This window comes from Triticum urartu, chromosome 3A (assembly GCF_056163025.1).
Source record: "Triticum urartu cultivar PI428250 chromosome 3A, HENAU_Tu73, whole genome shotgun sequence".
NCBI lineage: Eukaryota > Viridiplantae > Streptophyta > Magnoliopsida > Poales > Poaceae > Triticum > Triticum urartu.
This window is the reverse complement of record NC_141875.1, coordinates 682,549,123-682,564,793: the sequence shown is the minus strand read 5'-3', so window position 1 is coordinate 682,564,793 and position 15,671 is coordinate 682,549,123. Positions and strand designations below refer to the sequence as shown.

At 43.6% G+C, this 15,671-nt stretch overlaps 1 protein-coding gene across 1 annotated transcript; it reads left to right on the top strand.

Moving 5' to 3' along the window:
• The first annotated feature begins 14,014 nt into the window (after nt 1–14,014).
• On the top strand, nt 14,015–15,379 carry LOC147981543 (uncharacterized). The gene has a single exon (XM_087515997.1). It carries the CDS (start codon nt 14,015–14,017, stop codon nt 15,377–15,379), a length of 1,365 nt encoding a protein of 454 aa, XP_087372123.1.
• Nucleotides 15,380–15,671: the final 292 nt, after the last annotated feature.

Here is a 15,671-nt window from a genome sequence, read left to right as displayed (position 1 = left end):
GGTAATATCTTGATCTATTAGAATAAAAGTTCTTATTATGATCTAGTCGTGAGTTTTGCTTTATAATTCCTCTATGTAATCGAGTCTGTGAGCTATATAATAAAGATTGGTGTTGAGTCAAGGGCTTGATTATTTTGCCATGATCCTAAGGGAACAAAAGAAAAGAGAAAGAAATAAAAAGAAACAAAGAGATCATGTGGATCTTGTGGAGAGTAATGAGCTCACATAGAAAAAGTATGATGAATAAAAGTTGTTTAGAGTTGACAAACATAGTTTTGGTCATCGTTGCAATTAATAGAAAGTAATAAAGAAAGGGAGGTCTTCAAATATAAATATACTATCTTGGACATCCTTTATGATTGTGAGCACTCATTAAAATATGACATGCTAAAGAGTTGACGTTGGACAAGGAAGACAACATAATGGGTTATGTTTTCTTACATCTGAGATAAATTATATTGTCATGGATCATCCAACATGGTTGAGCTTGCCTTTCCCCCTCATGCTAGCCAAATTCATCACACCAAGTAGAGATACTACTTGTGCTTTCAAATACCCTTAAACCAGTTTTGCCATGAGAGTCCACCATATCTACCTATGCATTGAGTAAGATCCTCCAAGTAAGTTGTCATCAGTGCAAGCAATAAAAATTGCTCTCTAAATATGTATGACTTATTAGTGTGGGAGAAAATAAGCTTTATACGATCGTGTGATATGGAAGAAATAAAAGAGACATACTGCATAATAAAGGTGCATATCACAAGTGGAAATATAAAGTGACGTTCTTTCGCATTAAGATTTTGTGCATCCAACCATAAAAGCGCATGACAACCTCTGCTTCCCTCTACGAAGGGCCTATCTTTTACTTTTATCTCCTACCTTGCATAAGAGTCATGGTGATCTTCACCCTTCCTTTTTGCATTGTATCCTTTGGCAAGCACAGTATGTTGGAAAGATCCTGGTATATATGGCTAATTGGATGTGAGTTTTCATGAACTATTATTGTTGACATTACCCTTGAGGTAAAACGTTGGGAGGCAAAACTATAAGCCCCTATCTTTCTCTGTGTCCGATTAAAACTCCATACCCATAAGTATTGTGTGAGTGTCAGCAATTGTGAAAGACTATATGATAGTTGAGTATGTGGACTTGCTGAAAAGCTCTTATACATTGACTATTTCCTATGTTATGATAAATTGCAATTGCTCCAATGACTGAGATTATAGTTTGTTAGTTTTCAATGAAGTTTACGATTCATACTTGAAATTGTGATTGAATTATTACTCTAGCATAAGAGATTATATGACAAGAATTATACAAGTTGTTGTTCTAAGAATGATCATGATGCCCTCATGTCCGTATTTTTTTATCGACACCTCTATCTCTAAACATGTGGACATATTTTTCGATTTCGGCTTTCGCTTGAGGACAAGCGAGGTCTAAGCTAGGGGGAGTTGATACGTCCATTTTGCATCATGCTTTTATATCTTTATTTATTGCATTATGGGCTGTTATTACACACTATGTCACAATACTTATGCCTATTCTCTCTTATTTTACAAGGTTTGCATAAAGAGGGAGAATGCCGGCATCTGGGATTCTGGGCTGGAAAAGGAGCAAATATTAGAGACCTATTCTGCACAGGTCCAAAAGTCCTGAAACTTCATGGAAGACATTTTCAGAATATATAAAAAATACTAAGCGCAAGAAGTTCACCAGGGGGGCCACACCCTGCCCACGACGGTGGGGGCGCGCCCCCTACCTCGTGGGCCCCTGGTGGCCCTCCGGTGGCCATCTTCTGCTATATGAAGTCTTTCGATGAGAAAAAAAATCATAAGCCATCTTCTCAGACGAAACTCCGCCGCCACGAGAAAGAACCTTGGTGGAACCAATCTAGGGCTCTGGCGGAGCTGTTCTGGCGGGGAAACTTCCCTCTAGGAGGGGGAAATCATCGCCATCGTCATCACCAACGCTCCTCTCATCGGGGAGGGCAATCTCCATCAACATCTTCATCAGCACCATCTCCTCTGAAAACCCTAGTTCATCTCTTGTATCCAATTCTTGTCTCCAAGTCCGGGATTGGTGCTAGTAGTGTTAATTACTCCTTGTAGTTGATGCTAGTTGGTTTATTTGGTGGAAGATCATATGTTCAGATCCTTTATGCATATTAATACCCCTCTGGTTATGAACATGAATATGCTTTGTGAGTAGTTACATTTGTTCCTGAGGACATGGGAGAAGTCTTGCTATTAGTAGTCATGTGAATTTGGTATTCGTTCAATATTTTGATGAGATGTAGGTTGTCTCTCCTCTAGTGGTGTTATGTGAACGTCGAATACATGACACTTCACCATTATTTGGGCCTAGAGGAAGGCATATGGAAGTAATAAGTAGATGATGGGTTGCTAGAGTGACAGAAGCTTAAACCCTAGTTTATGCGTTGCTTCGTAAGGGGCTGATTTGGATCCATATGTTTCATGCTATGGTTAGGTTTACCTTAATACTTTTGTTGTAGTTGTGGATGCTTGCAATAGAGGTTAATAATAAGTGGGATGCTTGTCCAAGTAAGGACAGTACCCAATCACTGGCCCACCCACATACCAAATTATCAAAGTACCAGACGCGAATCATATGAGCGTGATGATAACTAGCTTGACGATATTCACATGTGTCCTCGGGAGCGCTTTTCTCTATATAAGAGTTTGTCCAGTCTTATCCTTTGCTACAAAAAGGATTGGGCCACTTTACTGCACTTTATTTACTTTTGTTGCTTGTTGCTCGTTACAAATTATCCTATCACAAAACTATCTGTTACCACTTATTTCAGTACTTGCAGAGAATATCTTGCTGGAAACCGCTTATCATTTCCTTCTGCTCCTCGTTGGGTTCGACACTCTTACTTATCGAAAGGACTATGATAGATCCCCTATACTTGTGGGTCATCACGGGTGGGGATCTTTTTCTTTCCTTTTTTCTGTAGATAGATGGATGGATGGATGGATGTGGATGGAGAGATGGATGGATGGATGGATGGATGGGCGCCATTGTTGGAAATATGCCCTAGAGGCAATAATAAAAGCATTATTATTATATTTCTTTGTTCATGATAATTGTCTTTATGCATGCTATAATTGTATTATCCGGAAATCGTAATACATGTGTGAATAACAGACACCAACATGTCCCTAGTAAGCCTCTAGTTGACTAGCTCGTTGATCAACAGATAGTCATGGTTTCCTGGCTATGGACATTGGATGTCATTGATAACGGGATCACATCATTAGGAGAACGATGTGATGGACAAGACCCATTCCTAAGCATAGCGCAAGATCGTGTAGTTCGTTTGCTAGAGCTTGTCCAATGTCAAGTATCTTTTCCTTTGACCATGAGATCGTGTAACTCCCGGATACCGTAGGAGTGCTTTGGGTGTACCAAATGTCACAACGTAACTGGGTGACTATAAAGGTGCACTACAGGTATCTCCGAAAGTGTCTGTTGGGTTGACACGGATCGAGACTGGGATTTGTCACTCCGTATGACGGAGAGGTATCACTGGGCCCACTCGGTAATGCATCATCATAATGAGCTCAAAGTGACCAAGTGTCTGGTCACGGGATCATGCATTGCGGTACGAGTAAAGTGACTTGCCGGTAACGAGATTGAACGAGGTATTGGGATACCGACGATCGAATCTCGGGCAAGTAACATACCGATTGACAAAGGGAATTGTATACGGGGATGATTGAATCCTCGACATCGTGGTTCATCCGATGAGATCATCATGGAGCATGTGGGAGCCAACATGGGTATCCAGATCCCGCTGTTGGTTATTGACAGGAGACTCGTCTCGGTCATGTCTACATGTCTCCCGAACCCGTAGGGTCTACACACTTAAGGTTCGGTAACGCTAGGGTTGTAGGGATATGTATACGCAGTAACCCGAATGTTGTTCGGAGTCCCGGATGAGATCCCGGACGTCACGAGGAGTTCCGGAATGGTCTGGAGGTAAAGATTTATATATGGGAAGTCCTGTTTCGGCCATCGGGACAAGTTTCGGGGTAATCGGTATTGTACCGGGACCACCGGAAGGGTCCCGGGGGTCCACCGGGTGGGGCCACCTGTCCCGGGAGGCCACATGGGCTGTAGGGGGTGCGCCTTGGCCTACATGGGCCAAGGGCACCAGCCCCAAGAGGCCCATGCGCCTAGGGTTACAAGGGGAAAGAGTCCTAGGAGGGGAAGGCACCTCCTAGGTGCCTTGGGGGGGAGGGAAACCCCCCTTGGCCGCCGCCCCACCCTAGGAGATTGGATCTCCTAGGGCCGGCGCCCCCCCTTGGCCCTCCTATATATAGTGGGGGAAGGAGGGCTCTTGTGACACGCCTTTGGTTGCCTCCTTCTCCCTCTCCAACACTTCCTCCTCCTCCATAGCGCTTGGCGAAGCCCTGACGGAGTACTGCAGCTCCATCACCACCACGCCGTCGTGCTGCTGCTGGAGCCATCTTCCTCAACCTCTCCTTCCCTCTTGCTGGATCAAGAAGAAGGAGACGTTACGCTGACCGTACGTGTGTTGAACGCGGAGGCACCGTCCGTTTGGTGCTAAGATCTTCGGTGATTTGGATCACGTCGTGTTCGACTACCTCATCCCCGTTCTTTGAACGCTTCCGCTCGCGATCTACAAAGGTATGTAGATACATCCGATTAATCGTTGCTAGATGAACTCATAGATGGATCTTGGTGAAACCGTAGAAATTTTTTTGTTTTCTGCTACGTTCCCCAACAGTGGCATCATGAGCTAGGTCTATGCGTAGTTATCTTGCACGAGTAGAACACAATTTGTTGTGGGCGTTGATGTTGTCAACTTTCTTGCAGCTACTAGTCTTATCTTGCTTCAACGGTATCGTGGGATGAAGCGGCCCGGACCAACCTTACACGTACGCTTACGTGAGACCGGTTCCACCGACTAACATGCACAAGTTGCATAAGGTGGCTGGCGGGTGTCTGTCTCTCCTACTTTAGTTGGAGCGGATTCAATGAAAAGGGTCCTTATGAAGGGTAAATAGAAGTTGACAAATCACGTTGTGGCTTTCACATAGGTAAGAAAACGTTCTTGCTAGAACCCTACTTCAGCCACGTAAAACTTGCAACAACAATTAGAGGACGTCTAACTTGTTTTTGCAGCAAGTGTTTTGTGATATGATATGGCCGAAGTTGTGATGAATGATGAATGATCTATATGTGATGTATGAGATGTTCGTGCTATTGTAATAGGAATCACGACTTACATGTCGATGAGTATGACAACTGGCAGGAGCCATAGGAGTTGTCTTTAATTTCTGTATGACCTGCGTGTCATTGAGAAACGTCATGTAAATTACTTTACTTTATTGCTAAACGCGTTAGCCATAGTAGTAGAAGTAATAGTTGGCAAGCAACTTCATGGAGACACGATGATGGAGATCATGATGATGGAGATCATGGTGTCATGCCGGTGACAAGATGATCATGGAGCCCCAAGATGGAGATCAAAGGAGCTATGTGATATTGGCCATATCATGTCACTGTTATTATTTGATTGCATTTGATGTTTATCATGTTTTTGCATCTTGTTTACTTAGAACGACGGTAGTAAATAAGATGATCCCTCATAATAATTTCAAGAAGTGTTCTCCCCTAACTGTGCACCGTTGCTAAAGTTCGTCGTTTCGAAGCACCACGTGATGATCGGGTGTGATAGATCCTTACGTTCACATACAACGGGTGTAAGACAATTTTACACATGCAAAACACTTAGGGTTAACTTGACGAGCCTAGCATGTGCATAGACATGGCCTCGGAACACAGAAGACCGAAAGGTCGAGCATGAGTCGTATAGAAGATACGATCAACATGAAGATGTTCACCGACGTTGACTAGTCCGTCTCACGTGATGATCGGACACGGCCTAGTTAACTCGGATCATGTTATACTTAGATGACTAGAAGAGGGATGTCTATCTAAGTGGGAGTTCATTGAATAATTTGATTAGATGAACTTAATTATCATGAACTTAGTCTAAAAATCTTTACAATATGTCTTGTAGATCAAATGGCCAACGTAGTACTCAACTTCAACGCGTTCCTAGAGAAAACCAAGCTGAAAGACGATGGCAGCAACTATGCGGACTGGGTCCGGAACCTGAGGATCATCCTCATAGCTGCCAAGAAAGATTATGTCCTACAAGCACCGCTAGGTGATCCACCCGTCCCACAGAACCAAGACGTTATGAATGCTTGGCAGACACGTGCTGATGACTACTCCCTCGTTCAGTGCGGCATGCTTTACAGCTTAGAGCCGGGGCTCCAAAAGCGTTTTGAGAGACATGGAGCATATGAGATGTTCGAAGAGCTAAAAATGGTTTTTCAAGCTCATGCCCGAATCGAGAGATATGAGATCTCCGACAAGTTCTTCGGCTGTAAGATGGAGGAAAATAGTTCTGTCAGTGAGCACATACTCACTATGTCTAGGTTACATAACCGCTTGACTCAGCTGGGAGTTAATCTCCCGGATGACGCGGTCATTGACAGAATCCTCCAGTCGCTTCCACCGAGCTACAAGAAGCTTTGTGATGAACTTCAATATGCAGGGGATGGAAAAGACCATTCCTGAGGTATTTGCTATGCTGAAATCAGCAGAGGTAGAAGTCAAGAAGGAACATCAAGTGTTGATGGTCAATAAAACCACTAAGTTCAAGAAGGGCAAGGGTAAAAAGAACTTCAAGAAGGACGGCAAGGAAGTTGCCGCGCCCAGCAAGCAAGCTGCCGGGAAGAAGTCAAAGAATGGACCCAAGCCTGAGACGGAGTGCTTTTATTGCAAAGGGAAGGGTCACTGGAAACGGAACTGCCCCAAATACTTAGCGGACAAGAAGGCCGGAAACACCAAAGGTATATTTGATATACATGTAACTGATGTGTACCTTACCAGTACTCGTAGTGACTCCTGGGTATTTGATACCGGTGCCGTTGCTCATATTTGTAACTCACAGCAGGAGCTGCGGAATAAACGGAGACTGGCGAAGGACGAGGTGACGATGCGCGTCGGGAATGGTTCCAAGGTCGATGTGATCGCCGTCGGCACGCTACCTCTACATTTACCTACGGGATTAGTTATAAACCTCAATAATTGTTATTTAGTGCCAAGTTTGAGCATGAACATTGTATCAGGATCTCGTTTAATACGAGATGGCTACTCATTTAAATCCGAGAATAATGGTTGTTCTATTTATATGAGAGATATGTTTTATGATCATGCTCCGATGGTCAATGGTTTATTCTTAATGAATCTCGAGCGTAATGCTACACATATTCATAGTGTGAGTACCAAAAGATGTAAGGTTGATAATGATAGTCCCACATACTTGTGGCACTGCCGCCTTGGTCACATAGGTGTCAAACGCATGAAGAAGCTCCATGCTGATGGACTTTTAGAGTCTCTTGATTATGAATCATTTGACACGTGTGAACCATGCCTCATGGGTAAAATGACCAAGACTCCGTTCTCAGGAACAATGGAGCGAGCAACCAACTTATTGGAAATCATACATACTGATGTGTGCGGTCCAATGAGTGTTGAGGCTCGCGGTGGCTATCATTATGTTCTCACCCTCACTGATGACTTGAGTAGATATGGGTATGTCTACTTAAAGAAACACAAGTCTGAGACCTTTGAAAAGTTCAAGGAATTTCAGAGTGAGGTTGAAAACCAACGTGACAGGAAAATCAAGTTCCTGCGATCAGATCGTGGAGGAGAATACTTGAGTCACGAGTTTGGTACACACTTAAGAAAATGTGGAATAGTTTCACAACTCACGCCGCCTGGAACACCTCAGCGTAATGGTGTGTCCGAACGTCGTAATCGCACTCTATTAGATATGGTGCGATCTATGATGTCTCTTACCGATTTACCGCTATCTTTTTGGGGCTATGCTTTAGAGACTGCAGCATTCACTTTAAATAGGGCACCGTCGAAATCCGTTGAGACGACACCGTTTGAATTATGGTTTGGGAAGAAACCTAAGCTGTCGTTTCTAAAAGTTTGGGGATGCGATGCTTATGTCAGGAAACTTCAACCTGAAAAGCTCGAACCTAAATCGGAAAAATGCGTCTTCATAGGATACCCTAAAGAAACTATTGGGTATATCTTCTACCTCAGATCCGAAGGCAAGATCTTTGTTGCCAAGAATGGGTCCTTTCTAGAGGAAGAGTTTCTCTCGAAAGAAGTAAGTGGGAGGAAAGTAGAGCTTGATGAATTATTACCTCTGGAACCGGAAAATGGCGCAACTCAAGAAAATGTTCCTGAGGTGCCTGCACCGACTAGAGCGGAAGTTATTGATGATGATCAAGATACTTCTGATCAAGCTCCTACTGAAATTCGAAGGTCCACAAGGACACGTTCCGCACCAGAATGGTACGGCAACCCTGTCTTGGAAATCATGTTGTTAGACAACGGTGAACCTTCGAACTATGAAGAAGCGATGGCGGGTCCGGATTCCGACAAATGGCTAGAAGCCATGAAATCCGAGATAGGATCCATGTATGAAAACGAAGTATGGACTTTGACTGACTTGCCCGTTGAGCGGCGAGCCATAGAAAATAAATGGATCTTTAAGAAGAAGACAGACGCGGATGGTAATGTGACCATCTATAAAGCTCGGCTTGTCGCTAAGGGTTATCGACAAGTTCAAGGAGTTGACTACGACGAGACTTTCTCACCGGTAGCGAAGCTAAAGTCCGTCCGAATCATGTTGGCAATTGCCGCATTCTACGATTATGAGATATGGCAAATGGACGTCAAAACGGAATTCCTTAATGGTTTCCTTAAGGAAGAATTGTATATGATGCAGCCGGAAGGTTTTGTCGATCCTAAGAATGCTAACAAGGTGTGCAAGCTCCAACGCTCGATTTATGGGCTGGTGCAAGCATCTCGAAGTTGGAACATTCGCTTTGATGAGATGATCAAAGTGTTTGGGTTTACGCAGACTTATGGAGAAGCATGCGTTTACAAGAAAGTGAGTGGGAGCTCTGTAGCATTTCTCATACTATATGTGGATGACATACTTTTGATGGGAAATGATATAGAACTCTTGGACAGCATCAAGGCCTACTTGAATAAGAGTTTTTCAATGAAGGACCTTGGAGAAGCTGCTTATATATTAGGCATCAAGATCTATAGAGATAGATCAAGACGCCTCATAGGTCTTTCACAAAGCACATACCTTGATAAGATTTTGAAGAAGTTCAAAATGGATCAGTCCAAGAAAGGGTTCTTGTCTGTTTTGCAAGGTGTGAGATTGAGCACGGCTCAATGCCCGACCACGGCAAAAGATAAAGAAGAGATGAGTGGCATCCCCTATGCTTCAGCCATAGGATCTATTATGTATGCCATGCTGTGTACCAGACCTGATGTAAACCTTGCCGTAAGTTTGGTAGGAAGGTACCAAAGTAATCCCGACAAGGAACACTGGACAGCGGTCAAGAATATCCTGAAGTACCTGAAAAGGACAAAGGACATGTTTCTCGTTTATGGAGGTGACGAAGAGCTCGTCGTAAAGGGCTACGTCGACGCTAGCTTCGACACAGATCTGGATGACTCTAAGTCACAAACCGGATACGTGTATATGTTGAATGGTGGAGCAGTGAGCTGGTGCAGCTGCAAGCAGAGCGTCGTGGCGGGATCTACATGTGAAGCGGAGTACATGGCAGCCTCGGAGGCAGCACATGAAGCAATATGGGTGAAGGGGTTCATCACCGACCTAGGAGTCATACCCAATGCGTCGGGGCCAATCAAACTCTTTTGTGACAACACTGGAGCTATTGCACTTGCCAAGGAGCCCAGGTTTCACAAGAAGACAAGGCACATCAAGCGTCGCTTCAACTCCATTCGTGAAAATGTTCAAGATGTAGACATAGAGATTTGTAAAGTACATACGGACCTGAATGTAGCAAATCTGTTGACTAAACCTCTCCCTAGAGAAAAACATGATCAACACCAGAATTCCATGGGTGTTCGATTCATCACAATGTAACTAGATTATTGACTCTAGTGCAAGTGGGAGACTGTTGGAAATATTCCCTAGAGGCAATAATAAAAGCATTATTATTATATTTCTTTGTTCATGATAATTGTCTTTATTCATGCTATAATTGTATTATCCGGAAATCATAATACATGTGTGAATAACAGACACCAACATGTCCCTAGTAAGCCTCTAGTTGACTAGCTCGTTGATCAACAGATAGTCATGGTTTCCTGGCTATGGACATTGGATGTCATTGATAACGGGATCACATCATTAGGAGAACGATGTGATGGACAAGACCCATTCCTAAGCATAGCGCAAGATCGTGTAGTTCGTTTGCTAGAGCTTTTCCAATGTCAAGTATCTTTTCCTTTGACCATGAGATCGTGTAACTCCCGAATACCGTAGGAGTGCTTTGGGTGTACCAAACGTCACAACGTAACTGGGTGACTATAAAGGTGCACTACAGGTATCTCTGAAAGTGTCTGTTGGGTTGACACGGATCGAGACTGGGATTTGTCACTCCGTATGACGGAGAGGTATCACTGGGCCCACTCGGTAATGCATCATCATAATGAGCTCAAAGTGACCAAGTGTCTGGTCACGGGATCATGCATTGCGGTACGAGTAAAGTGACTTGCCGGTAACGAGATTGAACGAGGTATTGGGATACCGACGATCGAATCTCGGGCAAGTAACATACCGATTGACAAAGGGAATTGTATACGGGGATGATTGAATCCTCGACATTGTGGTTCATCCGATGAGATCATCGTGGAGCATGTGGGAGCCAACATGGGTATCCAGATCCCGCTGTTGGTTATTGACAGGAGACTCGTCTCGGTCATGTCTACATGTCTCCCGAACCCGTAGGGTCTACACACTTAAGGTTCGGTAACGCTAGGGTTGTAGGGATATGTATACGCAGTAACCCGAATGTTGTTCGGAGTCCCGGATGAGATCCCGGACGTCATGAGGAGTTCTGGAATGGTCCGGACGTAAAGATTTATATATGGGAAGTCCTGTTTCGGCCATCGAGACAAGTTTCGGGGTAATCGGTATTGTACCGGGACCACCGGAAGGGTCCCGGGGGTCCACCGGGTGGGGCCACCTATCCCGGCAGGACACATGGGCTGTAGGGGGTGCGCCTTGGCCTACATGGGCCAAGGGCACCAGCCCCAAGAGGCCCATGCACCTAGGGTTACAAGGGGAAAGAGTCCTAGGAGGGGAAGGCACCTCCTAGGTGCCTTGGGGGGGAGGGAAACCCCCCTTGGCCGCCGCCCCACCCTAGGAGATTGGATCTCCTAGGGCCGGCGCCCCCCCTTGGCCCTCCTATATATAGTGGGGGAAGGAGGGCTCTTGTGACACGCCTTTGGTTGCCTCCTTCTCCCTCTCCAACACTTCCTCCTCCTCCATAGCGCTTGGCAAAGCCCTGACGGAGTACTGCAGCTCCATCACCACCACGCCGTCGTGCTGCTGCTGGAGCCATCTTCCTCAACCTCTCCTTCCCTCTTGCTGGATCAAGAAGAAGGAGACGTTACGCTGACCGTACGTGTGTTGAACGCGGAGGCACCGTCCGTTCGGTGCTAAGATCTTCGGTGATTTGGATCACGTCGTGTTCGACTACCTCATCCCCGTTCTTTGAACGCTTCCGCTCGTGATCTACAAAGGTATGTAGATACATCCGATTACTCGTTGCTAGATGAACTCATAGATGGATCTTGGTGAAACCGTAGAAAATTTTTTGTTTTCTGCTACGTTCCCCAACAGCCATGTCATCGATCCGTGGGAAGAGTTCTCATTGGTTCGAAAAATCAGTGATTTAAAATAGTCTTCAAGTATTAAAAATAGAGGGATTTTGTGAAGCAGCTATCAAAAATATTTTGCAAAATGGCACCACACAAATTTTCACTAGACTTAGACCACATTTTATAGTTAAGGACCAATTTGTATGCATTTCTGATCTTTCTAGCTATTTTAAATCATTTTTTGAGTGCCCAAAATGAATTTTTTTTGTGAAGGACCTATCATATATTTGTTGCAAAATTGTACCAAATCAATTTTCTAAAATACTAGGACATATTTAATGCACAATTGACCAAATGGTTGGGTGTAAAAAGTTTTGATTCACCTCTCGTGAAAAAGACAAATTCCCGCCGATTTAGTTGAAAGTGGGTCAAATTTGAACTGCAGCTGCCTCATAGTTTGATCTTTATTTTTTCCAAAAATCATTTCTAGGTACATAAGTATCTATTTAATAAGAGAAACATCAAAAAATTTCCAAGATTCAACCACTAGCTAGGAACCGTCAAGCCCACCGTTTTGACCACATTTTGAAACGGGCATAAAAAGTTCAAAAAAATAAAAAAATTGGAAAACCTTCGCATCATGTCATCATATGTGACCAAGTTTCCAGGAAAAATAATAAACTTGTAATACGACAATTTTTTTTAAAAAAATGTTCTCAGAAATGAGCTATCATGCATGAAGATTCATGGCTTTCAAGCCAAATGATCAATCTTATGGCCACATTCATGGCATAGTTTGTTCAAATGATCTCATATTGTGCAAATGGGTGCATCTTGGAATTCTAAAAAATGTTTCCTAAGGGAGTTTTCATTTTCTTTGCATGGAAAATTCATTTTCCATTTTCCGAGTGCCCGAAATGAGTTTTTTTGTGAAGGATCTACCATATATTTGTTGCAAAATTGGACCAAATCAATTCTATAAAATACTAGGACATATTTAATGCACAATTGACCAAATGGTTGGGTTTAAAAAGTTTTGATCCACCTCTCATGAAAAAGACAAATTTCCGCTGATTCAGTTGGAAGCGGGTCAAATTTGAACTGTAGCTACCTCGTAGTTTTCTCTTTATTTTTTCCAAAAATCATTTCTAGTTACATAAGTACCTATTTAATCATAAATACATGGTTCGGTGGCGATACGTCGAGGTTTGGACGGTGGCTGAGGGCCCCAACTCTAGAGCGTGTAAACTCGCATGCCCGTCGCGTGGTCACCGCGTGACCGTGGCATTGCCATGTGTTCTGGGCGGCCTAGGCATGTCTAGTAGGTTGCTCACTCCCCAGGTAGGTGCTAGGAAGAAAATCACAACATAAGATTCTCACGAGGAGACCGATCGATGCTCAAACATGAATAAGCAGCCAAGTGTTTGATTAGCGGTACGGGAAATGCACATGGCTAATGGGCGTGAGTTTTGGCTGAAGATGATCAGTTACTAAAAAGACCGTATTCACAAATTTTCAGCTCAAAAGGAGGAGCCTAGGTGGTACTTGCTTTGCAAAGTACCACACTGGACATAAATACGAATGTTGAACCTGGGTTCAAAATAATGAATGTATTGAGCTGGCATTTGGTGGAGGATGGTTATTTGGGCATAGGAATGGACTGTAGAAAATGGATACCATTTGGACATGCCAAAATAGCACTTCCTTCACAAAGTGCTGTTCTGAACAGAATAGGAAAATGAATATTTTTAAATTATTTTTGAACTAGGCAAGGAAGGTTTTTTGCATATTTCACGAAGATATGACCCAAAGAATTTATGAGATTTTTTTTGGAATTTTGGGAATGACAGAAATATAGGTTGCTTCACAACCTAGGGCAAAAACTGCCACATGGACATGACACATAGGCAAAACTGATGAGGTGACGCCTAGTCATAGCAACTCACCACAATTTACAAGGTGATGGCCATCTATATTGGTCATGATGTGCTAGAAATAAGGCAGTGGTCCAGTGCTATCTGCTTTATGACCATTTCGTGTAAGGAAATTATGACCTTTCTAAACAAAATGGTCTTTATAGTTTAGGGTTTGGAGCCCCCCGAACAGCTTTTGACCAATTGGTCTCAAATGGTCATAGATCTATGACCAATTCTTCCAAGGTCACTGACAAAAGGTCACTAGTTGACATATTTCTTGTAGTGAAAGACAAAGGGGTATGCCGGAGGCAGATTTGGGAGGAGAGGAAATGAATAGGGCCTCCATGGTCCATCCTCGGGTCGAAAGACCTGATCCTGGGATTGAGATCAATATGCAAGCGCTATCAATCCATGAGCCACGGATCTTTCATGTTCAAGCGGGGCAGCAGATGCAAGAACAGGGTCAAGATGCAGAGTTTAATATTCTTATGAAGCTTGCAGCTACAGGAGGTACAGTTAGAGTTCTTTCTCTTCAAGCAGTACAACAATCTATGGCTAGAGCATGGAGAGACAACTATTATGGAATCTCACAGCTACCAAGGTACATATTTGTTGCACATTTTCGCTCCTTGGAAGCTGCTATGTTTGTGATTACCTATCAGCCGTGGAGTATGGGTTCAGACAACTTCTTAATTGAGTGGATGGATCCTGAGGATCATGGAAAAAATATTCAGGATTACAAGTTTGATACTATTTATGTGACCATCCGTGTTTATGGAATTCCTATGAGGTTTAGGTCTCAAGATCTTCTAGTCAATATTTTACAGAGTGTTGGTCAGCTTTATGAATTTCATCCCTTAAGTCAGTCCATGATCTCTGCAAGGCAGGAGTATATGTGGGGCACCATCAGGGCTAAGGTCAGAAAACCAGTTAGAGATAAAGTTTGGGTTTCCTTTGCTAAGGATTCTGCTGGTTGGGCTTATTTGTTCTATGAGAGGATTGGTAGGATTTGCACTTTTTGTGGAGTTATGTTCCATAGTGTGCAACACTGCACTGCTAGAAACAGTTTGCTTATGTCAAGAAACAGATTGCAGATTTCTTTGGAGAAAATTTTGCCAAATAGGTTTGGCCAATGGATGACTAGTGTGGGACTGATTCCTGGACACTCAAGAGCAAATATCCAGGAAGATTCGACTTCATTCTCTTCCTTTCTTAACCCACAGTTAGCCAGATTACAGAAGCAGTTCATGGAGGATTCTAAAGGAAAAGATAAGGTGTCAGAAGGAGTTCAAGATAATGATAATTACAAAGAGTTATCTCTCAAGGAAATTAATGAGCACATTAGAAGAATGGAAGGGCCAAGCTCATCAACAAATCCTGAGTTGCAGATCACTCAAAAGCAAAATGTAGCTAATATAGTTATACCTTCATCTTCAGCATCAGATTTGGGCCATCAGACTTCCCCAAACAATCAACTGCTTCTGGGTCAGGGATGTACCAGGACTCAACATCCTCCAGCTATACCTTTGTCTTCATCATTACATACCTCTTGTCAGCATGATCTTGCAAATCTTCTTCCTCATTCAAATATTTCTAATGTTCCAACTCAGTCTGCTGATCACATCACTCAGGCTCCCCTATCTCTGCTATTCATGAAACTTTGATAGACAAACATCTTAGTGGGAGTACAAATATTAATCCCATTCATACCCAGCTAGTTTCTTCATCTCCCCCTTCAACTCTCAAATCCAATCCCAAGAGGCCGTCCAAGTCGTTGCTTGGTGTTCCCCTTCCTCCAGCGAAGAAAGTGATTCCTCATGGTGCGGGGGGGGGGGGGTTCAGATAAGATTCCTGGGTCACCCTCAGTCCCATTCCCAACTCTGGTTCCCAGGCTCTACAAAGTTCGAGCGTTCTTGGAGCGCCTCCTTCCAGGCCACTTCTTCTTGGTCATCCATC